This window comes from Eptatretus burgeri, chromosome 4 (assembly GCF_056783735.1).
Source record: "Eptatretus burgeri isolate ZD-2024b chromosome 4, Ebu_testis_v1, whole genome shotgun sequence".
NCBI classification, from domain to species: Eukaryota; Metazoa; Chordata; class Myxini; order Myxiniformes; family Myxinidae; genus Eptatretus; species Eptatretus burgeri.
In genome coordinates, this window is record NC_140964.1 from 32111765 (window position 1) to 32138183 (window position 26419).

A 26419-nucleotide genomic window follows, 5' to 3' on the forward strand; every position below is an offset into this window, starting at 1 on the left:
ACTCACAGATTTTACCCCGACATTCACGGATTTTACCCCCAACACTCGCAGATTTTACCCCGACATTCACGGATTTTCCCCCCGACACTCGCAGATTTCACCCCGACATTCACGGATTTTACCCCGATATTCATGGATTTTCTTCTATTTCCACAGCATTTTCCTGCATTTCCGCGAGATTTTCCCCAACATTCGCGGATTTTTCGCGGGTCAGGAATTAGGGGGCCTGATGTATACAAGTAACTGCTCATCAAAGTCAATCACATATGTTGGTCAAGACTGGACTGCAATATATTCAGCAGATTAATTAGATTGTGAAGATTTCACTTCCTGAAATAAAGTTCATGTTGCTGTGGCTTTGACTCTTACAATACATTGTATGCGAGGGGAAAAGAAAACCAAAGGAGGGCTGATTATCCAGATCATTGTGAAACTAGAGGGTTGATAGAACACCTTACCCCACAGAGTGTTCAGGTATACAATTCAATTGAAATAATATAATCATTGTCAAAGGTCACATAAAAAATATTCCAGAAGTTTAGCACCAATGATGCACCGTCTATTACATCACCTTATTTCACACATTACATTAGTTATTCATGCCAGTTGTTTGTGTCCTTTATGACATCCTTAAAAAGAGTAAGTTTTCTGTTTGGAATAACTTTCAATCTTGTTTGACTGCCAGACAAACAGGCAGACTAAAAACAAGTATCTCGCTACTCTGTGCATGTGCGATGAGGTCAAATTCAGAGCCAAAGTACGACTAAACCGCAGGTTTGTTTTCCAATTCATGTTCCGATTTGTGTTCAAAATATAACAAATCTTAATTATACTTTTCATTTTTATTTGCAGTCAGATATATGCTCAGTTATGGATACAAGCGAGCATCGTCTGAGCTTCATTACAGAACTGGAAGGGACAGGGACCTCACAGGAGCAAGAAGGGCTGCAAGACCATGTCGTGATGGAAGAAATTTCACAGTCTTGCTCGTTTATTGATATAAAAGCGTCCCAGTCCCGATAATCTTATCACAAATCACTTATATAAATGACCACATGTGTACCCTGTCCACATTGTGGATTGTACTGTATTCACTTTTAACTGTTTATATCAGCATCACAATAGCTTGGAACTTGTGGAGCAGCCTGGTTTGTCTTCTTGAAGAATTGAAAGCTATTGAAGGAAGGGGAGATTTTTTAAAAACCAATGAGAAAAAGCTTAAATTACAAACTCTACAAGGTGTTTATGTTTGGACTATCATAATTTTAAGTTTGAATAAAATGGACTTGACAAAATTCAAAAATGCCTGTCTTGGTAAATGTACATTTGACTGGGATTAAATTATGAATTTTGTCTGCTGGTTGTATCATTCTTGAGGTATGGTTATGCTATTGATGTAGTGGCCTTGTGGATTTTTGTTCGGAATTTAGAATTTGGTCATGATGCCACACACAATGTCTTGCTCTTTTCAAAATATACCAGCGCTAGCAGACAGGATAGCTGGCTTAATGGCCTCTCTGAAAAGTGTAACTTACCTGTTTACCTGCAGAGCAGCAGACCAACAATTTTATAATGAGGTGCACCACAATGCGGATTGAACCCAAACTAGTTAACTCAAAGATGAGTATGATACCTCCGAGGTATCATGATTGTGAGGCAGTTATGACCTGAAAACATCATTCAGTATTTTTATTTAGAAAGCCATTCTCATCAAAGGGCGGAGGAGCTCCTTGTGAGCCAACGGCCATCCTTATCTAGTGCCCAACTGTGTCTGCGGACGTCCTCCTGCAGTTGGGTTACTTTTTATCAGGAGGTTGGTGGCAGGATTTGCACTCCGGCCACCGTAAAACCCTTCATTCCGCAAAACGCAAAAACGCAAAAAAATCTGAAAACCCACTCTGTGGGAGTACCTCCTGTGCAGCTTCCCTTCGCAGGGCAGCTCACCGGATGACGGGATTGGGGCAAAGCCTTCGGGACCCCCAATCTTTGATGATAGGAGGGAAACCACGGGGTAACATCCCTGGGTCAGATTGCGGGAGAGTGTGTCGGAGTGGTGCTGAGGTGTCGTCCACCAGACGGCGGTCTCCTTGGGTTAACCTGAGGGGTCCCTTCGGGTGGGTGCCTGGAATGTCCTATCCCTAAGAGAGGATGATCACCTGTCTCTATCATCTGAGCTCAAGCGTTTGGACATCGGGATTGCAGCTCTCTCTGAGGTTCGGAGACCGGATTGCGGCGAGATAATGGTGGGTGGTTACACCTACTATTGGTCTGGTCGCTCTGATGGTTACCATACCCAAGGAGTTGCTGTAGCTGTGTCCAATAAGCTGACCCCAATGATAATTGAGGTAACACCGGTCAACGAGCGTATTATGAGATTAAGGATTCGTCACTCCTTAGGTATCATTTCCCTGGTCTCTGTTTATGCTCCGACTGAGGCGAGTGATCTCACCGTGAAGGATGCATTCTACGCCACACTCGAGTCTGTGGTTGATCAGTGCCCCAGACGAGATACACTTCTAGTCTTGGGGGATTTCAATGCATCGACTGGAACTGATAGGGACGGTTATGAGGTGTGTGTTGGTCCCCATGGAGTCAGGAACTATGAACCAGAATAGCACTAAGTTCCTTGACTTTGCAAGAAGTCATGGACTTAGGGTGGCTGGTTCATGGTTTCAGCGCCCACAAGCTCATCGCTGGACTTGGTATTCCAACGCTGGCGGTGTGGCAAAGGAGATTGACCATGTCCTCATTGACGGTCGTTGGAGGATGATCCAGAACTGCAGGGTCTACCGGAGTGCTCAGTTCCTCAATACTGACCACAGGCTTGTTGTAGCAACTCTAAAGCTGCACCTTAAATCCTGGAGAATGGTACCATCCCAGCCTAGGCTGGATGTTGCCAAGCTCAGGGATGAGAGAGTAGCTGAGGAGTTTGCGAACAGGCTGAGTGGACACTTGGGGGGGGGGGTCTGGGTGCTTTGGGGGTCCTGAAGAGTTGTGGAGCGCCTTCAAGACCACCGTCCTTGATGTTGCCGGTGGATGCCTTGGAGCTCACCGCAGGGCAAAGAAGAATTTTGTCTCTCAAGGGACACTGGATACCATTGACCAGAGTCGCAGGGCCAGGCTGAATGGCAGAGCTGAGCTGTTCACGGAGCTGAGGCGTAAAACTGTACGTGCACTGAGGGTGGACAAGGAGGCCTATGTGCGAGGAATCTGTGAGGGGGTAGAGCATCACCTGTGGACAGGTGATTCTCGTCCCGCTTACAGGGGAATTCGCGCATTACGTTCATCCAAGCCCATCCCTCGGAGCACTGCAGTTCGAGCAGAGAGTGGTAGGCTCTTGACAGAGGAGTCTGAAGTGAAGGCCCGCTGGGCCGGTTACCTTGAGCGGTTGTACCAGGCTGGTCCCCCAGCTGTCGAGTTGGACGTCAAGGGTGTTACAATCCTTGTTGCTGACCCTCGAATCAACTGTGGTCCACCTTCGCTTGTGGAAACACAGGTTGCGGTGAACCGGTTGAAGCGGGGCAAAGCTCCAGGGATCTGTGGCATCCATGCTGAAGTTCTCAAGGCTGGTGGAAATGCTGCACTCGTGTCGTTGCATGCAGTTTTGTGCTCTGCCTGGAACACAGGCATCATCCCAACTGATTGGAAGAGGGGCCTTGTTGTCCCTCTCTGGAAAGGGAAGGGTGATCGCCAAGACTGCAACAACTACCGAGGGGTGATGCTGCTCTCAGTGCCGGGCAAGGTCTTTGCTCGGATAATTCTCGATAGGGTTCGCCACCATCTGCTTGAGCACCAGCGTCCAGAGCAGTCAGGCTTTACACCAAAGAGGTCAACGATTGACCGTATCCTTGCACTTCGTGTCCTCATCGAACGCAGACGAGAGTTTCGGCAGGGGCTGTTTGCAGCCTATGTTGATCTCTGTAAAGCGTTCGATTCAGTGAATCGGGATGTCCTCTGGAGGATTCTTGGTCTTCGTGGGGTGCCACCAAAACTGATCGATCTGATGTCTGAACTCTACTCTGGTACTGAGAGTGCTGTGAAGTGTGGTGGTACCATCTCTGACTTATTTCCAGTTGTTACTGGAGTTCATCAGGGATGTGTACTTGCCCCCACACTTTTCAGCACTTGTATGGACTGCATTCTAGGGAGGATGTCGGAGAGATCAAGTTGCGGTGCATCGTTTGGCAATGTCAAGATCTCGGACCTTCATTTTGCAGATGATGCAGTCATCTTTGCGGAGACTTTAGACACCCTCTTGGGGGCCCTCGAGGTGCTGAATGAGGAGTCGGAGCCACTGGGATTACGGGTTTCTTGGCTCAAAACTAAGATCCAGGCTTTCGGTGACATCTTGGATGCTGCTGTCCTGTCTGTGTCTGTTTGTGGTGAGGATGTTGAGGTCGTGGAGAGATTCACTTACCTTGGCAGTGATATTGATGTCTCTGCTGGCTGCGAGTCAGAGGTCAATAGACGTCTGGGTCGGGCCTGGGGAGTCATGCATTCACTGGATCATGGGGTGTGGCGCTGTCGGTACCTGTGCGGGAGGACGAAAGTCCGAGTCTTCAGGTCCTTGGTACTTCCAGTCTTGCTCTATGGATGCGAGACTTGGACTCTGACCAAGGATCTGAGACGGAGACTTAATTCCTTTGGTACCAGAGCTCTTCGGAGAATCCTTGGCTATCGCTGGTCGGATTTTGTGTCCAACGAGCGGTTGCTGAGAGACTCGGATGAGATTTGTTACCTGCATAGTCCTTGAGCGTCAGTTGCGGCTGTATGGACATGTGGCTCGTTTTCCTGACGCTAATCCTGCTCACCAGATTCTCTCAGCGAGGGAGTCTCATGAGTGGAGGAGGCCAGTGGGTCCACCACGTGCCTCATGGTTGCAGCAGGTTGACCATCATCTCAAGGAGATGGGGATGGGCCTGGCATCTGCCTGGGGGATGGCCAGACGGAGGCCCCTGGAGTACTGGTGGAAAGTGGACGCAGCGACGCGCTGTTCTGGCACATGCTCCCATACCTGACCTGACCTGATTCTCATCTTAAGCTCTTGTGCAGTATTTTTAAGCTACAGTATAATTTTAGCTTATCTGTAATTGGAATTCCAGATAAGGTATTGTCATCGTGCACCGTCCATCCATCTGTGTGTCTCCTATTTCGATTTCTCCGGCCAAACCGCTGGGGCTGATCTGGCTGAAATTTAGCAGCAACATTCTGCTCCTGACCAGTGATGCGGATTGCAAAGCTCGTTATGGTCATTTGACTAAGTAGGTCAAAATAGCAGACTTAGTAAATTCCTTCAACAATCTTTCTCTCCAGACCCACCAGTCAGAATGCAACTATGGAAGAAAACTCACAGGTTCTTGTAATACTTTATTTAACAAGGTTGAATCACTTGAAACATACGTATGGAGGCACTCCATCAATGGTTGAATCCTCTCTTAGTGCTCAACAAGTGTTCCTTTTTATACACTCAAGCAAACAATGATGCAATGAGACGATTTGAGCAAAACTGCTTACGGAGGATGAACTCAGCAAAATTCAAAAGCACAAAGAACTTTCTCAACATCCAATGATGAAATACACAGCCGCTTGTGAAGGGATAATTACCACTTCAGCACTTTCCAAAGCCAGCTACAGAAAACAGGCACATTTTGGAACTAAAATATATTTATTTTTAAATATAAAGTAAACCAGAATATAAAAGCAACTTAATCATATAACTAAATAGTTCTTGTCAATTTAGAGAACACAAAGAAAATGAATTAAGAGTACAAAAAAGGTTGCAACTAGTTCCCTTACATGTTCTCACATTCCACATAGCTTCTAATAAAAACCAACTACTTCAATAAGTATAAACTTATACTGATTTAAGTTTAATGCAAAACTTTCTAATGTCAAATAATTGCTGTTAGATTTTACAAGCTCTTCATTTTGCATTGCTAAAGCGCAGCCCCACAGAGTAGCCTCACAAACAGAGACAGAGACAGGAGGTAACATCTTATCTTGCAGGCTATGCATTTTGCAAGAGCACTCAGGCTTTTTAATTCAATTAATATACTGCGTTGGGCTTTATTTATTTAAACTGCTTTCATTCTTAAATGCTTTCACTGAAAGGTCCAGGCAAATGTTTTTTTTAATAGAAAAAACACTTATACACTACCAAATTTGAGTTACAACATTAAGACAGGGTCCTGAGGTGAGATTGCAGAGGCCATGCCGCTCACGTGACCGGAAGTGTGTCAAAATGGTGAACTTAGTAAATTATTGGGAAAATCTGTAAACTCCTTCAAAAATCATTTTCCAGACCCACCATTAAGAATGTGACAAAATTTGAGTTACAATATGTAGCCCTATTTTTTGAACATGGTGCAGTTTCATAAGTTTGCACACACAATGAATTCAGACTGCATATTTTGCTCAGAACTTTGGAGATATTGAGGCATACAGTAAACAACATCATCATCATGTCCAATGCCCCATGCAGAGTGTTTGTGCTGCCAAAGCAGTGATTAGGCTACAATCCTGGTTGGGTCATCACTCCGATTCAGGAAGTTCATGGTGCCGGCGATAGCTTGCCTATTCTTCGTGGACACTGTGTGATCCTTAATATCCACCAACTAATGCTGGTAGATTGGATGGCCAGTTTAACATCCATCTGAGGGATGGCACGCATATTGATGAATCACTCTGGCTGTGAAACACCTATGGAGGTGTTCCGACAAGATTAAAAGCCAGGCTACACAGCTTAGAGGAAAGTGTGCGTCCCTCTAGGGTCTAGGCCATCCTGCCAGCCCTACCACATTTTAGTATGTCATGAATAGATGGCCTCTAAGAAGGTCCTCACAGAAGGTTAAAAATGGGGTTCTAGATTATTATTTTGAAGCTGCCACAAAAGTTTCAGCCTATTATGCAACCCCAAATTTAACCATAAACTTTAAGGTTGCAGAGCCTTGATGTCATCCGTTTGCAATGAAGTCATCTTGGTAGGAAGGCAGTTCTCGATGATGTCAAATCAAATAGGAGTGAAGGGCTAGTTTTGAATGCAGTGAATTCCAAATGTCATGCACTGGGGTTGATTTTCTGCTCGAGAGAAATTTCCAAGCAGCATCATAGAGTATGTACTGTAGCAGCGTCATAGAGCAAGACAAGAATGTACTGGTGCTTCAATGGCTTTTAACTTTTAAGACGGTTCATCATTAAGGATTTGCCTACCTGTCTTTGTCTGCTTAACCAATTGCCTCCATTATATTCAAAATCTAGACTAACAATGTTCAGCCAAGTGTCATTCAGTCTTGCACCAAACTCACAATGTTTGGCCAGATGTCGTCCAGTCTTGCGCAAAACTCACAATGTTCGGCAGGACCAAATTCGTTTTGCGTGAAACTCACAATGTTCGGCCAGACCTCGTCCAGTTTTGTGCCAAGCTCACAATGTTTGGCCAGATGTCGTCCAGTTTTGCGCGAAACTCACAATGTTCCGCCAGACCTCGTCCAGTCTTGCGCAAAACTCACAATGTTTGGCCAGACCTCGTCCAGTCTTGCGCAAAACTCACAATGTTCAGCAGGACCAAATTAGTTTTGCGCGAAACTCACAATATTCTGCCAGACCTCGTCCAGTTTTGTGCCAAACTCACAATATTCTGCCAGACCTCGTCCAGTTTTGTGCCAAACTCACAATATTCTGCCAGACCTCGTCCAGTTTTGTGCCAAACTCACAATATTCTGCCAGACCTCGTCCAGTTTTGTGCCAAACTCACAATATTCTGCCAGACCTCGTCCAGTTTTGTGCCAAACTCACAATATTCTGCCAGACCTCGTCCAGTTTTGTGCCAAACTCACAATATTCTGCCAGACCTCGTCCAGTTTTGTGCCAAACTCACAATATTCTGCCAGACCTCGTCCAGTTTTGTGCCAAACTCACAATATTCTGCCAGACCTCGTCCAGTTTTGCGCCAAACTCACAATATTCTGCCAGACCTCGTCCAGTTTTGTGCCAAACTCACAATATTCTGCCAGACCTCGTCCAGTTTTGTGCCAAACTCACAATATTCTGCCAGACCTCGTCCAGTTTTGTGCCAAACTCACAATATTCTGCCAGACCTCGTCCAGTTTTGTGCCAAACTCACAATATTCTGCCAGACCTCGTCCAGTTTTGCGCCAAACTCACAATATTCTGCCAGACCTCGTCCAGTTTTGTGCCAAACTCACAATATTCTGCCAGACCTCGTCCAGTTTTGTGCCAAACTCACAATATTCTGCCAGACCTCGTCCAGTTTTGTGCCAAACTCACAATATTCTGCCAGACCTCGTCCAGTTTTGTGCCAAACTCACAATATTCTGCCAGACCTCGTCCAGTTTTGTGCCAAACTCACAATATTCTGCCAGACCTCGTCCAGTTTTGTGCCAAACTCACAATATTCTGCCAGACCTCGTCCAGTTTTGTGCCAAACTCACAATATTCTGCCAGACCTCGTCCAGTTTTGTGCCAAACTCACAATATTCTGCCAGACCTCGTCCAGTTTTGTACCAAACTCACAATATTCTGCCAGACCTCGTCCAGTTTTGTGCCAAACTCACAATATTCTGCCAGACCTCGTCCAGTTTTGTGCCAAACTCACAATATTCTGCCAGACCTCGTCCAGTTTTGTGCCAAACTCACAATATTCTGCCAGACCTCGTCCAGTTTTGTGCCAAACTCACAATATTCTGCCAGACCTCGTCCAGTTTTGTGCCAAACTCACAATATTCTGCCAGACCTCGTCCAGTTTTGTGCCAAACTCACAATATTCTGCCAGACCTCGTCCAGTTTTGTGCCAAACTCACAATATTCTGCCAGACCTCGTCCAGTTTTGTGCCAAACTCACAATATTCTGCCAGACCTCGTCCAGTTTTGTGCCAAACTCACAATATTCTGCCAGACCTCGTCCAGTTTTGTGCCAAACTCACAATGTTCAGCCAGACATCTGAGATCAGCTGCACTTCTTTGGTGTGTATAAAACTCATACCTCGATACAATTTGCTCAGCTTGGGTTTGTTGTGCCTCTGCACCAACTCAACCGATACAGTGTTTGACTGGTCACAGGGTTTTGCATGTGACAAGAGATCTTTCATCAAGCTGCAGGTCTGGGACCCTCACACATTCAGCAGAATAGCGTGCCTTCGAGGTGCATCATCAGCACCATCTATTCCAGTGGTGAAAAAATATTCATTCAGTTTCTCGCAAAAGTCAACCCAGGTATTTGAACTCGGATTGAATCCACTCAAAATCCCGATGCCGCAACTGCCGCCATGAAAATAGAACACAATACTTGAGCCCGAACACACAATCCAGGTCCTCAACACCACTGCAAAGTTTTCACGAGCCTGATACCATCGCAAATCGAGAGATTCAGAGACGCAAGTGGAGCATCCAAACAGGAACTTATTCTGGAAGTGGTCACCAAGCAAACACACTCGGGACACCCAACCGGAGGTGGAGCCCAAAAATGGACGTGACATCACAATGTGTCATAGTGAAGAATTGTGATGTACCGCCATTTGTGAGTATCGGGTTCAACGTGAGTGTGGTGTGCGCATGGACACATGGACACACGTGAGTGTGGTGTGCGCATGGACACATGACAGAAATCGAGATCATTGCTGAGTATAAAACTTTGGTGAAGTTGAGTGCATCGTGGTCGGTCTGATTGTTTGTACTTCACGACATTGCAAGTGGTGATGAAGAAAAGAACTATCCGTGTCTCGATGGCGACTGTCCGCATTTTCCATGAATACTCCAATGTGGAGGAGTGGGTGGATTTTGTTGAGAGGTTGGACAAGTATTTGGTGGCTAACAACATGGCGGCTGCTGGTGATGTTGTCCATCATCATGCTGTGTTGTTGACTGTGTTCGGACTCATCAAAAACTTGCTGTCACCATGGCGACCTCCCGACAAGTCACAATAAGAACTCTGTGAGCTCGTCAAGTTACACTTCAACCCGAAAGCTGGTTGAACCATATCGAGGTACAAGTTTTATACACACACATGCTCGGAAAAATCAGGACATGTCCCGTTTTGTCGCTGATCTGTGCCGTTTGGCAGAACCGCATCAGTTTGGTGCTGTGCTTGATGAGATGCTCCGCTACTTTTTGTGATCAGGGTAAATCATGATGTCATCTTCCGAAAACTCCTTGCTCAAGAAGACAACCTTGACCGAGGAAAAGCAGTGAAGATTGCACAGGTGTGTATGACAACTGCTGAAAACCTGAAGGAGATATCGTCGAAAAGCCAGAACTCTTCAAGTGCAGATACTGTCAAGAAGATTGCTCAATGAATCCCCCTTCATGGAGATGAAAGTTGAGATTCATCTGGACTCGGAAGCGAAGCCCATCTACTGTAAAGCTCTGCTCCCTCCTTGGTGAGGGAAAAGATCGAGTGTGAACTTGAGATACTCCAAAGTGAGAGGCACATCTCTCCTGTTAAGTTCAATGAATGGGCGAGTCCGATTGTTCCGGTCATGAAAGGTGATGGAACAGTGAGGATCTGCGGGGACTACAAGGTGACCATAAATTACCATTCCATGTAGGATCAGTATCCACTGCCCAAAGCGGATGACATGTTTTCGACATTAGTTGGTGGAAAGTCATCACCAAGTTGGATCTACATGACACGAGAGCTGGATGAGGCATCAAGAAAACTCATGTGCATCAACACTCGCAAGGGGCTGTTCATCTACAATTGTTGTCCTTTTGGAATATGTTCAGCAGCTGCCATCTTTCAGAGAAACATGGAGAGTCTATTGAAATCTGTACCAAAGACTGTCTTGCTCCAGGATGACATCCTGATCACAGGCTGCAACACTGCAGAACACCTGAGTAACCTGGAGGAAGTCCTGCGTCGTTTGGACAAAGTCGGACTGAGACTAAAACGTGAAAAATGTATGTTTATGGCGCCCAAAGTGTGATTCCTCGACAGAAGAGTCATTGCCGCTGGGATCATGCCGTGTGATTCCAAAGTCGAAGCAATCAAGAACGCACACAAACCAGAAAATGTGTCACAATTGCGTTCCTTTTTGGGTTTCCTCAACCATCTTGGCAGTTTCTTGCCGCGGGTGAGCACGATGCTAGAACCCCTGCATCAGTTCCTTTTGAAAGGGAAAACTTGGGTTCGGGGCAAGGCCCAGGATGTTGCCTTCAAGGAAGTTCTAACAAGTCGCTTGTTCATTATGATCCATGGAAGCTTCTTGTATTGTTGCGTGATGCCAGTGCATATGGGGAAGGCTGTGTGTTTCAACAAGCCAATGAGTCGGGCAAGTTTCAACCTGTTGCGTGTGCTTCCAGAAGCCTGACCAAAGCTGAAAGAGCCAATGGTATGGTTGATAAAGAAGCATTAGGCTGTGTGTTTGGGGTAACCAAGATGCATCAGTACTTGTTTGGTTGTAAATTTGAGCTTGAAACTGACCACAAACCACTCACTTTCTTGTTTACAGAGAACAAGGGAATCAACACCAATGCATCATCACGTGTTCAGCGGAGGGTCTTGATGCTGTCTTGTTACAATTATACTATTCGTTACAGGCCTGGCACTGGGAATTGTGCTGATGCATTGAGTCGACTGTCGGTACCTATCACTGATTGTAACAATACTCCTCAACCTGCTGACGTTGTATTAGCTATGAATGTGTTTGAGAGACAGTTCTCCAGTCACTGCTACTCAAGTGAGATTGTGGTCAAACAGAGATCCTGTGTTGTCTGCAGTTAAGCATTGTGTTATGACTGGTGATTGGTCCCGTATACCAGACTCAGAAGAGTATAAACCATACTTAGGTCGTCGAGATGAGTTATCTGTCCCGTGGGAATTCTTACTTTGGGGCCGACGTGTCATCATGGCAAGGCCGACGTGTGTGTGTGTGTGTGTGTGTGTGTGTGTGTGTCTCTGTGTGTGTGTGTGTGTGTGTGTGTCTGTGTGTGTGTGTGTCTGTGTGTGTGTGTTTCTGTGTGTGTGTGTGTGTGTCTCTGTGTGTGTGTGTGTGTGTCACTGTGTGTGCGTGTGTGTGTGCCTGTGTGTATGTGTGTCTGTGTGTGTGTGTTTCTGTTTGTGTGTGTGTGTGTGTGTCTCTGTGTGTGTGTGTATGTGTGTGTGTCTGTGTGTGTGTGTGTGTGTCTCTGTGTGTCTGTGTGTGTGTGTGTGTCTGTGTGTGTGTGTGTCTGTGTGTTTCTGTGTGTCTGTGTGTGTGTGTTTCTGTGTGTCTGTGTGTGTGTGTGTGTGTGTCTCTGTGTGTGTGTGTGTGTGTGTCTCTGTGTGTGTGTGTGTGTGTGTCTGTGTGTGTGTGTGTCTGTGTGAGTGTGTTTCTGTGTGTGTGTGTGTGTCTCTGTGTGTGTGTGTGACTCTGTGTGTGTGTGTGTGTGTGTGTGTCTGTGTGTGTGTGTGTGTGTCTCTGTGTGTCTGTGTGTGTGTGTGTCTGTGTGTGTGTGTTTGTGTGTGTGTGTGTGTGTCTCTGGGTGTGTGTGTGTGTGTGTGTGGCTCTGTGTGTGTGTGTGTGTGTGTGTGTGTGTCTGTGTGTGGGTGTGACTGCGTGTGTCTCTGTGTGTGTGTGTGTGTGTGTCTCTGTGTGTGTGTGTGTGTGTGTGTTTCTGTGTGTGTTTCTGTGTGTGTGTGTGTGTGTGTGTGTGTGTGTGTGTGTGTGTGTGTGTGTGTGTGTGTGTGTGTGTGTGTCTGTGTGTCTGTGTGTCTGTGACCGCTGTTTCTCGACAACCACTGGTCCGATCTAATTGAAACTTGCCAGCTATATTGCTGGGGACCTGAGGATGTGCCTTTTCAAGGTTTGATATTAATCGGACAAGTGGTTCCCAAGTTATGGTCATTTATTTACCAAACCAATGACAGGATATGGTGCTATGACGTCACGATTGACGTCACAATTCTTCTTTATTTATTTATTTTTTGTCCTACGGCCCGCACTCGTTAAATAAAATGATCTTGGGTTGGTGTGGTGTTTGCGCAGGCATGATGGGCTGAACGGCCTCCACCTGTGTTGGATTTCCTTGTTATCTCCTTGTTGTTATACATAAAACAATCCTCACGGACCTCATCTTTGCACCTGCAAGACTCGTTCTTTACCTGCTTGTTTGTATTAACGTGTTTCGTCACCACGGAAATCATTCCGATATATCCTTTCCGACTTCCGTCTCCTAGCTCTTCCACAAGCATATGTTGAGTATAAAAGAAACTTGTTGACAAAAGATTGCGATACCTTTCCAATGACTATATTTACACGCAACATGTCGGCCATGGTAATGTAGTTCGTAGCAGCGACCTCAACACCTTCGCCTCACGAGTTAACGTTTAAAATCCCTCACACCAAGTTTTATGTATTTATTCAGCGTTAATATTCAACCGAATTAATCATTTGAGAGGTGGAAATGGAATTTGGTTTTGAAGGAAGACAGGAACTGCGCGGCCCGATCGAAACTTCCTGGCTGAGTCGACTTGTGAGGACCGATCCTCCCGTTGGTTGTTTCCCACCGATGAAAATAGTGTCTCAGGTGGGAATGTCACACTCACTCCCGTCGTGCACACCTTCCTTGGACGAGAATACAAACACTTTCTAATTACGAGATTCACGTGAAGTGTGAAACATTTTCGGGAATGTTTAAAATTTAAATGAATAAAAAAACCTTTCACGAGAGTCGCCAATTGAGTGCAGACGGAATAACCAGCTTAATGAGGACTTGTTAGTACTTTTTCCATCATGAACTTTGTTCCATGTACTTGTGTAACCAATGGCAGAAGTGTCGGCATTTACTTGTCCAACCTCGAGGAAGTGGGGTGAGGTGGGGTGAGGTGAGGTGGGGTGAGGTGGGGTGAGGTGAGGTGGGGTGAGGTGAGGTGGGGTGAGGTGGGGTGAGGTGAGGTGGGGTGAGGTGGGGTGAGGTGGGGTGAGGTGAGGTGGGGTGAGGTGGGGTGAGGTGAGGTGGGGTGGGAGAGGTGGGGTGGGGTGGGTGAGGTGGGGTGAGGTGGGGTGGGTGAGGTGAGGTGGGGTGGGTGAGGTGGGGTGGGGTGGGGTGGGTGAGGTGAGGTGAGGCGGGGTGGGGTGGGGCGGAGTGGGGCGGGGCGGAGTGGGGTGGGGTGGGTGGAGTGGGGTGGAGTGGAGTGGGGTGGAGTGGGGTAGGGTAGGGTGGGGTAGGGTGGAGTGGGGTAGGGTGGGGTGGAGTGGGGTGGGGTGAGGTGGGGTGGAGTGGGGTGGGGTGGAGTGAGGTGGCGTGGGGTGGAGTGGGGTGGGGTGGGGTGGAGTGGAGTGGGGTGGGGTGGGGTGGGGTGGAGTGGGGTGGGGTGGGGTGGAGTGGGGTGGGGGGGGCAAGATCCCGATAGTAGTTTGGGGAAAAATGATTGGTTCGATTCCAGATCACAAAAAACCACGCCGACTACACTCCTGCCATTGGTTGGACAAGTACATGGAACAAAGTTCATGATGGGAAAAGTACACGACACGAGTGTTTGACCAGCTTGTGATTTTGTCCAATGGTTCATTTTGTATCAACAATGCTGTAACGTAGCTGTTCCTGAAGTGCCGGCGGCGAGGAACGCTCGGTCTGGCCGTCGAGTCCATTGGCCGGCTCGTTTTGTAGTTTTTTTTTGGAACTTGAAACTTTGGGACTGTTCATTGTTTTACACTTTTCTTATCGATCGCTTTCTTCCTATGTTGACAAATTCTGGTCGTTAGCTATCGAGGAGGGGCTACTTGTAGTGTATGTTTCATTGGTGCCAATTTGTTAGTACTCATTACATCATGAACGTTCCACTTACTTGTCCAACCAATGGCAGTTGTGTTGGCGTGGTTTTTGTTACTCGTTTCTAACCCCCCCCACACACACACACACACACACACACACACACACACACACACACACACACACACACACACACACACACACACACACACACACACACACACACACACACACACACACACACACACCTCCCCCAGCTGAGCGGAAAGGAAGGCTTTAACCAATTGTGAGGACACTTCCCTGCCTGGCAGCTCGCTATTTACACCGTCGTGGAAATGACTCACGGACTTGGGTTTCACCGGAGTTAAACTAAAGTCCACTGGAGTTAAACTGCATTTGTGGACCTAGATCCTCCAGCAGCCTGGTGTTGGCTTAATGGTTAGGGTGGCAGGCTTTGGATCCTCGGGTCCGAGTTCAAATCTCGCTCATCTGTTGAATTAATACCAGGTGGGTTTAACTCGGCCTGTCATCCGTCCCAGGTCGGCAAAATGAGTGCCAGCTTGCTGGTATCCTGTGTCGGAGTGGCGACCCATTCAGGATTGTGCCCAATCGCCAAGGAGACTGTTTAAGCAGTACCAACGCTCTGCACAGAGTATGGTCTCAATCTTTCTCTCTCTATCAGCACTTTGCTCTCTGCACCCGCAGCTTGGTACCACGTGCTTAGTATCTTTCGTGGGTTATCGCTCTTTTCAACCACGGGATGACTATCGTTGAACTCCTTTTGGTGAGCAGCTTATTCTCACTGGCACGGGTCATTTTATGACATCCGAGTCACCGAGTGGATCATATTATGTCGTGGACACAACGCCGAATTGGCCCATTGGTGATACGCCATTCCTTGATTTTTATTGAACTTGTGACAAAATTCACATGCACTCAAGGTCAACAGCTTATGGGACACTGTTCTCACTGGACAAAGTTATCAACCTTTAGCAATGAGTAGAAGTCGATAACTTGATTTTCTAGACTTGGAACATATCTTTCAATCCAGACAAATCTCACACTCTCACAATCACTCTTCGAAAGAACCATCTGGCCACCCACCTCCCCCCTCATCTACTTTCTTAGCAATCTTCTTGAGGAAGTTCAGTCACTCAAACTCCTGGGTCTCATTATCAGCCACGATCTTTCTTGGACAAACCACATTTGAAAGTTGGCCTCCAAAGCCAGCCACCGACTGGAAATCCTCCGTTGTACAAAGTCCTTCCTTGGCACACCTGCACCCTTGCCTCGAATCTTGCTCAGCTTGACGATGTGTAAATCAAGGCCTTCAAGATTATTGTAATCTCCCACGATGAAGCTGAGTCTATGGGCCTATCACTTCGCCATCGTAGATAGGTCGATTGTCTCTCTGTCTTCTACTGCCTCCTTTCTGGTCTTGCACCCTCAGCTCTTTCTGTGCTTTCACCCCCACCCCCCAGGTCTCTGCAGGGTTCTCCTCCTCCCCCACACCCCTCCCACAGGTCTCTGCAGGACCCCCTTCTGGTTAAACTACCTAAATCCAGGATCACTGCTCACATCCTCTCATTTTTTTTCCTTTTTTTCCCCCACCTGTGGAATCTACTTCTACACCCTCTTTAATCTCATTCTCCCCTTCAGGTCTTCAAGACAACTTTTCACCACCATCTCAGATCACCCCCAATCCAAACCATCATCTTTTCTACCTTCGTTAACCCATCCAAATCCCTCCTCCTTCCAAATTTGCAGTTTTCCCTCCTTGGAGTTTCCTTCTGTATCCATCTTATCCACCCCACGCATCCTCTCCTGTCCCCCATTGCTTGTCCAAGTCTCCCTCCATCTTGGCCTTCAATTCTGCTGTTGGTATCCCCCCCTCTCTCTCCTGTTCCTTTTGCATGCGTCTCTACCGTTCCTTTTGCGTCCTGTTACATCCTGATCTTTTCAGTGTTCCAGCTCTTCCACGAGCCTTGACGATATACAGTTTACCAAAAAACATCTTGGAACACTTTCAAGTGAATTCCAAAATATTATATTCGTCTCTCGATACCAATGTATTCATTTTATGCGACATTTTTAATAAAGTGATTGAGGAAGTAAATGCACTTTTGCATTCCTGAAGATGAGTTTAAAATGTGTATTGACCTTTTGATACGTCTCTTTATTTAGCAATGTTCTCCCCTGGAGGAGATCTTTCCGAGGAATTGCGTCGGGGAATACACCAGCCAGGAGGCCGGTTGGAGTCTGTCCTAACCAAGATCATTGGCCGAATGGCAACCGGTGTGGACATGGCCTACGTTTTCCCCGAGATGGTCATGGCGGCCGCGACGACGGATATTGTGCAGAAAAAGCTCGTGTACCTGTACATGTGCACGTATGCTGCACGCCGGCCGGATCTTGCTCTTCTTGCTGTGAATACCTTATGCAAGGATTGCCAAGATCCCAACCCGTTACTTCGTGGGCTTGCTCTGCGCAGCCTCTGTTCTCTACGGTACTGAATGTTTTGTGTTAATTCTTGAATTTTGAATCATGTTCAGTTTGTTTTCTCAGAAATTGGAACTATTATGTAGCTTTATGTGAGGTGTTGGCCAGGTCAAAGGTCAAATCTCCCATTCAACTCTTGGCTCTTCCTTAATGTATTTATTTGTCTCCTGCGGTGAGCAGCTCAGGTTTGTACGAAACTGAGAATTGCTTTCAATTGTAGAATTGACTTTGCCCAACCTTAGCAGTGCTTTGAGGTTGGAAACAGTTTGTACGGTGCAGAGTGTTGTGAATAAGCAAGCAGGGAAGGGATGGCGAGGAACGTCGGGTGCAGAACTCCATTTGAGGCAATATTGTACCCCTGTTCTCATTCATTTGCAAATTCTTCCAGGCAACCGGAACTCGTGGAATACGTACAAGAACCGATGATAGCTGGGCTACGAGACTCCGCAGCCTATGTAAGACGCATCGCGGTCCTTGGCTGTGCCAAGATGCATAACCTTCACCCAGAGGCACCGACAGGTACATCTTTACTCCACTTAGAAGGGACAGGCCCCGAGGTCAGTGGTTCCCATGCTTTTTTTTGAGGTTGGGGGGGGGGGCGGGGGTTGGTGACCTTTTCTGAACCTCCAAATGAATTTGCGGACTGTCACATACATGACTATCACAGTAACATGATGTGTTGGTGATATAGTGACATACGACTACCTTAGTGACAAAATAATGACACAAGCAGGATGAACCATGTCCACCAATGTTTCCTGCCAATCTGTGGCAAGTCGCAGCATATGACATCATTTGGTCGTACCGAAAGGCTAATGCTACTTTTTATTTTTTTCCCCAACGGACTACCCCTGCCGATGACCTAGCGGACCCCGAGGGGGTCTGTGGATCACGGATTGGTAACCATTGTCCTCGGTAACCTTTCTACACAAGTTTGCAGCTGTAATCTGGTGTTAAATGGCAAAGTGTTAAAATAAAGAATGATCTCATTTTAAAATCTTGAGGGTTAAAATAATAGATTACTGTATTAATCACATTAAACATGAAATTGGTGCATTGCTTAAGGAATACCTATTTTCCATCACTTTCGACTTGATGCAATTGCGGTAAGACGTCCATAACTTAGTGCAATGTGTACAGGTTGAGAAATTTTATAGCTTTGCAATGACGGCAGGTGTTGACCTAGATTGTATCCGTGACATTTGGCTGAAGTGTAACAAAGAAAGTGTGTGCCACGTTTGGTGTGTGCAATGTGTTGTAGATGCAGCTGTAGTAAATGAACTGTACGCTATGCTGAGGGATAAGGATCCGGTGGTAATGGTGAACTGTTTGCGGTCGTTGGACGAGGTGTTATTAAAGGAAGGAGGAGTTGTCATTAACCGACCTATTGCACACTACCTCATCACGAGGTATGTATGTGTTTTTGTTTTTTCTTGTTGTTGGTAATCCTGAGTCCTAAGACTCAGGGAAGTAGTAGTCCATTGATTCTGCTTAAAAACAGCCAAGTGTATCCAAGTTCCTGAGAATCGGCTGAAGGGCAGCCATCATAGTACAAGAAGTTCTCTGGCAACATCCTTAATGTGTTCCTAAACAGTGCGGTCGGAAACGACGTTGTTGGAAATGAATTTTCCCATTTAAATGAATGTAAGCAAGTAAAAAAATAAGAAATAAAATGTTATAGCCCCCATTGTTTTAGTAATTTTGCTATATGGCCACAGAAGAGGATGATGGAGCAGAATCCCCTTCTGCCAATCTCTCTCTACGTCGTGATGTTCAACGGAAATTCACTTACAATAAAATAGCTAAAGTTCACCGGGTGGATGCTGAACGACGACGAAGGTTTAATGGAAATTCACTTCATAATAAAAGAGTACTTACAGGAAACCAACGATGTTACATGGAAACATGATGACGTTGTTAGAAAAGTGTTCCACGATTGGTTAGCGGCGTTATAATTAAATGACATTGTTCGAAGTGACGTTGTAGAACTTACTGTATTAGAATTGCTGTACAAATGAGCCGGGACGTATTCCTGTGTGATTTTTTTTTCGAACACATATTAGAATTGATCAGGCCACATAATATGCCTTGTTTTCAACATTATTTTTGGCTCCTTCATGGTGAAGGATTGTTGTTTGAGATAATTTTATGGCTAATATGTCACAACCTTCCCCTTTAGTCGAGCATAGCTTTCAAGAGACCAGATTTTTGAGGTTCTCTGGACGCACGTCCTAACCCCCCTCGCCTCAACCCCTTCACCCCCCTCCTCCCAACCCAAATTCAAAATAAACATTTCATCAGAGAAAACGTTTGTGATGCTGAGGATATCAATTTTATCCAGCAGGGGTCATATATTATACAGTGCAGTATATTGTTGCGGGCCGGTGGGGTCGGGTGAGAAGACCACTAGGTGGGGGAAAGCTACGTCGATTCCCACCAGACTCCTCGGAATTGTAGGCCGTCGCTCACGGATAATTCCGTGACGCGGCGGGTCGCTTAACCGACCGTGGACGCCAATAACTCAACTGGGTGATCTAGGATCCTCCCGCCTATGGAATTGGGTTACCTAATTAACCACGCGGTTTAACCACCGGGTAACCACGCCCTCGGTACGCCTTGTCCGAACCGGATCACTCTACTGGATCGGATCACCTTTCCGGATTGGATGCAGCCGAGCGACACTGCCAAGGACGTACCGGCTAGAAGGAACGGACCATTGGGAATACAGACCCGGCTAAACTTAGATCCGAACCATGCTGGACCATTGAGAGAAAAGACAAAGGCGAGCTGGGAACATTTCTACAATTATTATTTATTTACAATAAGCGAGGAAAAGCATGTGGCACAACAAAAGGTTTATTCGGTATGTAATTCAGGGAAAGATGAGAGAGGTGTGCGGTGCGACAATTATACAAGCAACTTGCAAAATCAGACAGTGCAGACTTGACACAAGATTAATAAAAGCAATAACAATCACAACAATGAATATCTTATACAGGCTTATCTAACGGACAGGCGCCAACACACTCAGACACACACTCAGACAAAATAAACCCAATGAAAGGCAAAGGACTTTTGCAGCCAGGGAGGGAGGGAGTTGAGGTCACAGTTTTTGTTACCTGAGCGTTTCGGGGGAAGTGATGCTTCGTGGTGCGGCACCCGACAAAAGCTGTGCAGTTTTGTCCACAGCCGCATGTGTGGTAATCGTGTCTGCAGCAGGAGCTTGAGTGGAGGAGAGCGGAGTCCAAAATGGTGAGAGTTGAGCAGTAGCAGGACCAGACAAGAGGTTTGGTCAAGGTCGTGTCGGTGGGGACCAGTAGGCTGGCCGTCGAGGTGAGACGTAAGCAGAGCCAAGCAGCCAGAACACATTCACAACAACTCCTTCAATTCTCTTTCGCACTTCTCCTTCCAACGGCTTCCCACAACAACAACCTTTCTATCCAACGACAACCTTCCCATTGAACTTAATACCTTCGCATCCAACAACTCCGACTGACTTCTTCCTTTCCTTCCACCCCAACTTCGCCCCAACTCTGAGGATTGCTCCGTACTTTATAGATCACGGAGCTCGGGGAGGAGCCATGGCGAAACCGACGTCATCGTCTGATCCGAGCATCCCGATTGGACCGGGCCTTCATGTGGTCCACCTTTCTGGATGGGGTTTCGGCCAGACGCTAGTTTGGCCCGCCCACGCCGCGCGTGTCTGGGTTTGGGAAGGTGGATGCCGATGCGACTTCTATAGCGAACGTCGGGATTTTGCCTCAGAAAAACGAGACTCCGGATACAGTGAGTAGACGGTGGTATGCTGTGGCCTGCGAAACGAGGGTAGCAAGCGAGACGAATTTACCTCAGAAAAAGGAGGGAATAAAATAAAAGGGGGAAAATGATTTATTAATCCTAACTAATAGCCCATCGCAACGCACCCCCTTGCTTTCCCACTAAACAAAAGGTAGGGACCTAACTACACGTATATTAATGGAATAACTGATTCAGGACAACTGTATGTTTTATGCATACGGTTCCGAGAACCGTAACAATATTTATCGTGAGCTTGGCAGAATTTGATTACTATTTTTATGCTTCCACTGATGAAGTTGCTGGAGGCATTATGTTTTTGGGTTGTCCGTCCGTCTGTATGTACGTACATCCTTCCACGCTGATTTTCTCTGTTTTCTCTGCAACCGCTTTTCCGATTGGCAACGATGTACAGGTAACCCTCCAATTTTGTGTGGGTTAGGTTCCTGGAAAATGCCACGATAGGTGAAACTGCGATCGTGGAAACCAAGGGCCAATGGGAAATTGGGGGTTTGGTTCCTGGGCTTCTAGAAAATATCGAGGAACATCGATGGCCGCCATAAATAAACACATTACTTTTGAAATAATGAGCTCGGTTCATCAACAGAAGGAGCAGTCACAAAAACTGCAGTGATGCTCTGTAAGGCTCTGAAGAGGGTTGAGAAAACAAAATTCTCCGATCCAGTGCAATTGAACGATGTTATGCGAAGTGAAGCAGTTCCTCCTGATGTGGTGACTACTTTTTTCAAGGTCGTATACGGTGGTCTTGATACTCGAGCGTCGAAGAATTAAGTTCTTCCGGTCAGAGTTTGAAGCGTTTAATCATGCCCATGGAGAAAGATGAATAAAACAACACAAAGTACAAGCAAAAATCACGCTCAGTCCTCTTTCTGATCCTATACATGGATCAGAGCCCTTTTTATACAATTACAGAAAGGGGAAGGGGTGAGATGGGGAAACATCTGGTTATAGTTACTCACAGAGGGCTTGACAGACATGAGATAAAGAAACTGCAGTGGCTCGCTTTAGAGGGAAGGGAGGGTGAGCACTCAAGGCCCAAAGGCAGTGGTAATTCAGTGGTCAATCAATCCAGAGAGCTCGAAAACCACTTTACAACCAGAAGTAAGATAAGGTTGAGGGAACAAGGTGGATACAAGCATTCCAATGGCACCATATACTAGCTTATCAAAGTGTGCAGCAATCACAGCTCGACAACCAGGCACCAGTCTAGAATTATTTAATATGTGAGGATTCCTTTATATTAAGTACATGTATTTTAATAAGCTCAAGAGCATATGGAAAATTATATTTTACTATATATATATATATATATATATTAAGAAATATGGAAGTCAGAAAGGCTGTTGAGATAGGGAAGATTGTTTTTATTGCACAGCCCTCCTGGTTCCTTCCAATGAAGAAACTTAATATCGACTTGCTGAATAAAAAAAAAAAACATAGGTGCTTATCATTAAGTGACAAAAGCGAATATATTGTTGTGGGCGCGAAGCCACGAGGGAGGGACTGTCTCGGGTTCCTTTCCGGACTCAACGGGAATCGCAAGCCGTCGCACACGAATAACTTCGTGACATGGCAGGTCGCTAATCGACCGCAAACGCCAGTAACTTGACCATGTGACAGCACAGAATTGCACCAATGTTATAAAATAATTATTTATACTTCCACACGAGCATACGGGCCAGATGTGGTGAGGCGGGCTGACTCAAGCAGCCAATATGCTTTGTTCATTGTGAACAAGGGTCGGGTCATACCCCAGAAACACATCATTCTTGGTATGGGGATGAAATCCTTGACTGGAAGTAGGAAGGTCCTCACTGTTCTCAATCGGTTCGGGCATGTCATCAGTTATCACTGCGCAGAATAATTGGAGGTTGAGCTAGTATATTCTGGTAGAGAATGCCCACTAGGAACTAAACAGAATTGTGTCATGGGCCTAGCTTTCGACATTATGATGAGTTGACGCACACACTGTCTGGTGCAGTTTCATTACATGGCACAATGGGCATACTGTACCAGGTGGACAAACCTAGACAATGTATCCCCGACGATCAAGCAACAAGTGATCCGACCACACACAAAAAAAGGCAGAAAACGGACTCTTCACATCCAGGAGACCACCTTCCAGCCTTTCCGAAGGCAACCAAGGATGTCAGTGTTTGATTTCGCTGAATGCGAGATTTCCTACTCTAAATCCCCAGAAGCCCAGAGAAAGGACGACATATGGATGATGCGCAATGCCTTGTCGCTGGAGAACATACAAATGTGGGACGGTTTAAATTCTTGGTCCGATGTGGATAATTTGCCGAAACAAATTGCGATGTACATGCTGAATATAAAACAAGCACCGACCTCTCTCGATGTAGTCGCTGAAACGTTGCGTATTACTCAGCGTTGTCGAAAATAATGTAATCAGTAGTATGAAGTTGTTTCGTACGACCTGAATATTGCGAAACCCATGATGCAGATGCAGGTTACTGAGTTGCCAGAATTTGATGACGTATTCATCATGTTTGGAGCATTCTATATCCAAATGTCTTTTTTCAAGGCAGATGGCAAACTTGTGACAGAGTCTGGTGGTCCAAGAATGCTCACTGAATGTGGAGTACTGGCCCCAGGCTCATTGAGAGGCTTCGTCACAGGGAAACACTTCAGTCAATGTGAGATTGCATTAAATCCTGACGCTCACTCTCGAGGTCCTCCGCTTTCATCAATTTTTAAATGGATTTGAGTCGCATCATTTCAACGAGACACCCAGTGTTTTTCGGTTCTCTTGGGAAGATAATTTACGAGATTGCTTCGACGATCTGGATCTCTCGAATGTGATTGAAAGCTGTCAATCTTATTTGGCCAGCACGAGAATTGGTGACCATGGGAAAACAGCCCAATTCTCGATGATATACGTTGACAACATCAGCAAGTTCAGAATCCTGGACAGAACAGATCAGGTCAGGTCAGGTATGGGAGCATGTGCCAGAACAGCGCGTCGCTGCGTCCACTTTCCGCCGGTACTCCAGGGGCCTCCGTCTGGCCATCCCCCAGGCAGATGCCAGGCCCATCCCCATCTCCTTGAGATGATGGTCAACCTGCTGCAACCACGCGGCACGTGGTCAGCCCACTGGCCTCCCCCGCTGAGAGAATCTGGTAAGCAGGATCAGTGTCAGGAAAATGAGCCACATGTCCATACAGCCGCAACTGACGCTCACGGACTATGCAGGTAACAAATCGCATCCGAGTCTCTCTCAGCAACAGCTCGTTGGACACAAAATCCGACCAGCGATAGCCAAGGATTCTCCGAAGACACCCGATACCAAAGGAATTAAGTCTCCGTCTCAGATCCTTGGTCAGAGTCCAAGTCTCACATCCATAGAGCAAGACTGGAAGTACCAAGGACCTGAAGACTCGGACTTTCGTCCTCCCGCACAGGTACCGGCAGCGCCACACCCCATGATCCAGTGAATGCATGACTCCCCAGGCCCGACCCAGACGTCTCTTGACCTCTGACTCACAGCTAGCAGAGACATGAATATCACTGCCAAGGTAAGTGAATCTCTCCACGACCTCAACATCCTCACCACAAACAGACACAGACAGGACAGCAGCATCCAAGATGTCACCGAAAGCCTGGATCTTAGTTTTGACCCAAGAAACCCGTAATCCCAGCGGCTCCGACTCCTCATTCAGCACCTCGAGGGCCCCCAAAAGGATATCTAAAGTCTCCGCAAAGATGACTGCATCATCTGCAAAATCAAGGTCTGAGATCTTGGCATTCCCAAACGACGCACCGCAGCTTGATCTCTCCGACATCCTCCCTAAAATCCAGTCCATACAAGTGCTGAAAAGTGTGGGGGCCAGTACACACTCCTGACGAACTCCAGGAACAACTGGAAATAAGTCAGAGATGGTACCACCACACTTCACAGCACTCTCAGTACCAGAGTAGAGTTCAGACATCAGATCGATCAGTTTTGGTGGCACTCCACGAAGACCAAGAATCCTCCAGAGGACATCCCGATTCACTGAATCGAACGCTTTACAGAGATCAACATAGGCTGCAAGCAGCCCCTGCCGAAACTCTCATCTGCGTTCGGTGAGGACACGAAGAGCAAGGATACGGTCAATCGTTGACCTCTTTGGTGTAAAGCCTGACTGCTCTGGACGCTGGTGCTCAAGCAGATGGTGGCGAACCCGATCAAGAATTATCCGAGCAAAGACCTTGCCCGGCACTGAGAGCAGCGTCACGCCTCGGTAGTTGTTGCAGTCTTGGCGATCACCCTTCCCTTTCCAGAGAGGAACAACAAGGCCCCTCTTCCAATCAGTTGGGATGATGCCTGTGTTCCAGGCAGAGCACAAAACTGCATGCAACGACACGAGTGCAGCACTTCCACCAGCCTTGAGAAATTCAGCATGGATGCCACAGATCCCTGGAGCTTTGCCCCGTTTCAACCGGTTCACCGCAGCCCGTGTTTCCACAAGCGAAGGTGGACCACAGTTGATTCGAGGGTCAGCAACAGCGATTGTAACACCCTTGACGTCCAACTCGACAGCTGGGGGACCAGCCTGGTACAACCGCTCAAAGTAACCGGCCCAGCGGGCCTTCACTTCAGACTCCTCTGTCAAGAGCCTATCACTCTTTGCTCTCACTGCAGTGCACCGAGGGATGGGCTTGGATGAATGCAATGCGCAAATTCCCCTGTCAGCGGGACGAGAATCACCTGTCCACACGTGATGCTCTACCCCCTCACAGATTCCTCGCACATAGGCCTCCTTGTCCACCCTCAGTGCACGTACAGTTTTACGCCTCAGCTCCCCGAACAGCTCAGCTCTGCCATTCAGCCTGGCCCTGCGACTCTGGTCAATGGTATCCAGTGTCCCTTGAGAGACAAAATTCTTCTTTGCCCTGCGGTGAGTTCCAAGATATCCACCGGCAACATCAAGGACGGTGGTCTTGAAGGCAATCCACAACTCTTCAGACCCCCCAAAGCACCCAGACCCCCCAAGTGTCCACTCAGCCTGTTCGCAAACTCCTCAGCTACTCTCTCATCCCTGAGCTTGCCAACATCCAGCCTAGGCTGGGATGGTACCATTCTCCAGGATTTAAGGTGCAGCTTTAGAGTTGCAACAACAAGCCTGTGGTCAGTATTAAGGAACTGAGCACTCCGGTAGACCCTGCAGTTCTGGATCATCCTCCAGCGACCATCAATGAGGACATGGTCAATCTCCTTTGTCACACCGCCAGTGTTGGAATACCAAGTCCAGCGATGAGCTTGTGGGCGCTGAAACCATGAACCAGCCACCCTAAGTCCATGACTTCTTGCAAAGTCAAGGAACTTAGTGCTATTCTGGTTCATAGTTCCTGACCCATGGGGACCAACACACACCTCATAACCATCCCTATCAG

General features: G+C 46.9%; 2 protein-coding genes across 2 annotated transcripts in view; both read left to right on the forward strand.

Moving 5' to 3' along the window:
• The window catches only part of LOC147027750 (rho guanine nucleotide exchange factor 3-like), a 42700-nt gene extending 41347 nt beyond the window's left edge, over positions 1–1353 (forward strand). The window contains exon 11 of the mRNA XM_085877314.1: positions 853–1353. Coding sequence (XP_085733440.1) covers positions 853–1023 — 171 coding nt within the window. The 3' untranslated portion in view covers positions 1024–1353. The remainder of the gene's footprint in view (positions 1–852) is intronic.
• A 12032-nt stretch (positions 1354–13385) lies between these two features.
• Positions 13386–26419, forward strand: part of LOC147027751 (AP-4 complex subunit beta-1-like) — a 36548-nt gene continuing 23514 nt past the window's right edge. Inside the window, exons 1-4 of the mRNA XM_085877318.1 lie at positions 13386–13521; positions 16891–17212; positions 17594–17724; positions 18467–18614. Coding sequence (XP_085733444.1) covers positions 16893–17212; positions 17594–17724; positions 18467–18614 — 599 coding nt within the window. The 5' untranslated portion in view covers positions 13386–13521; positions 16891–16892. The remainder of the gene's footprint in view (positions 13522–16890; positions 17213–17593; positions 17725–18466; positions 18615–26419) is intronic.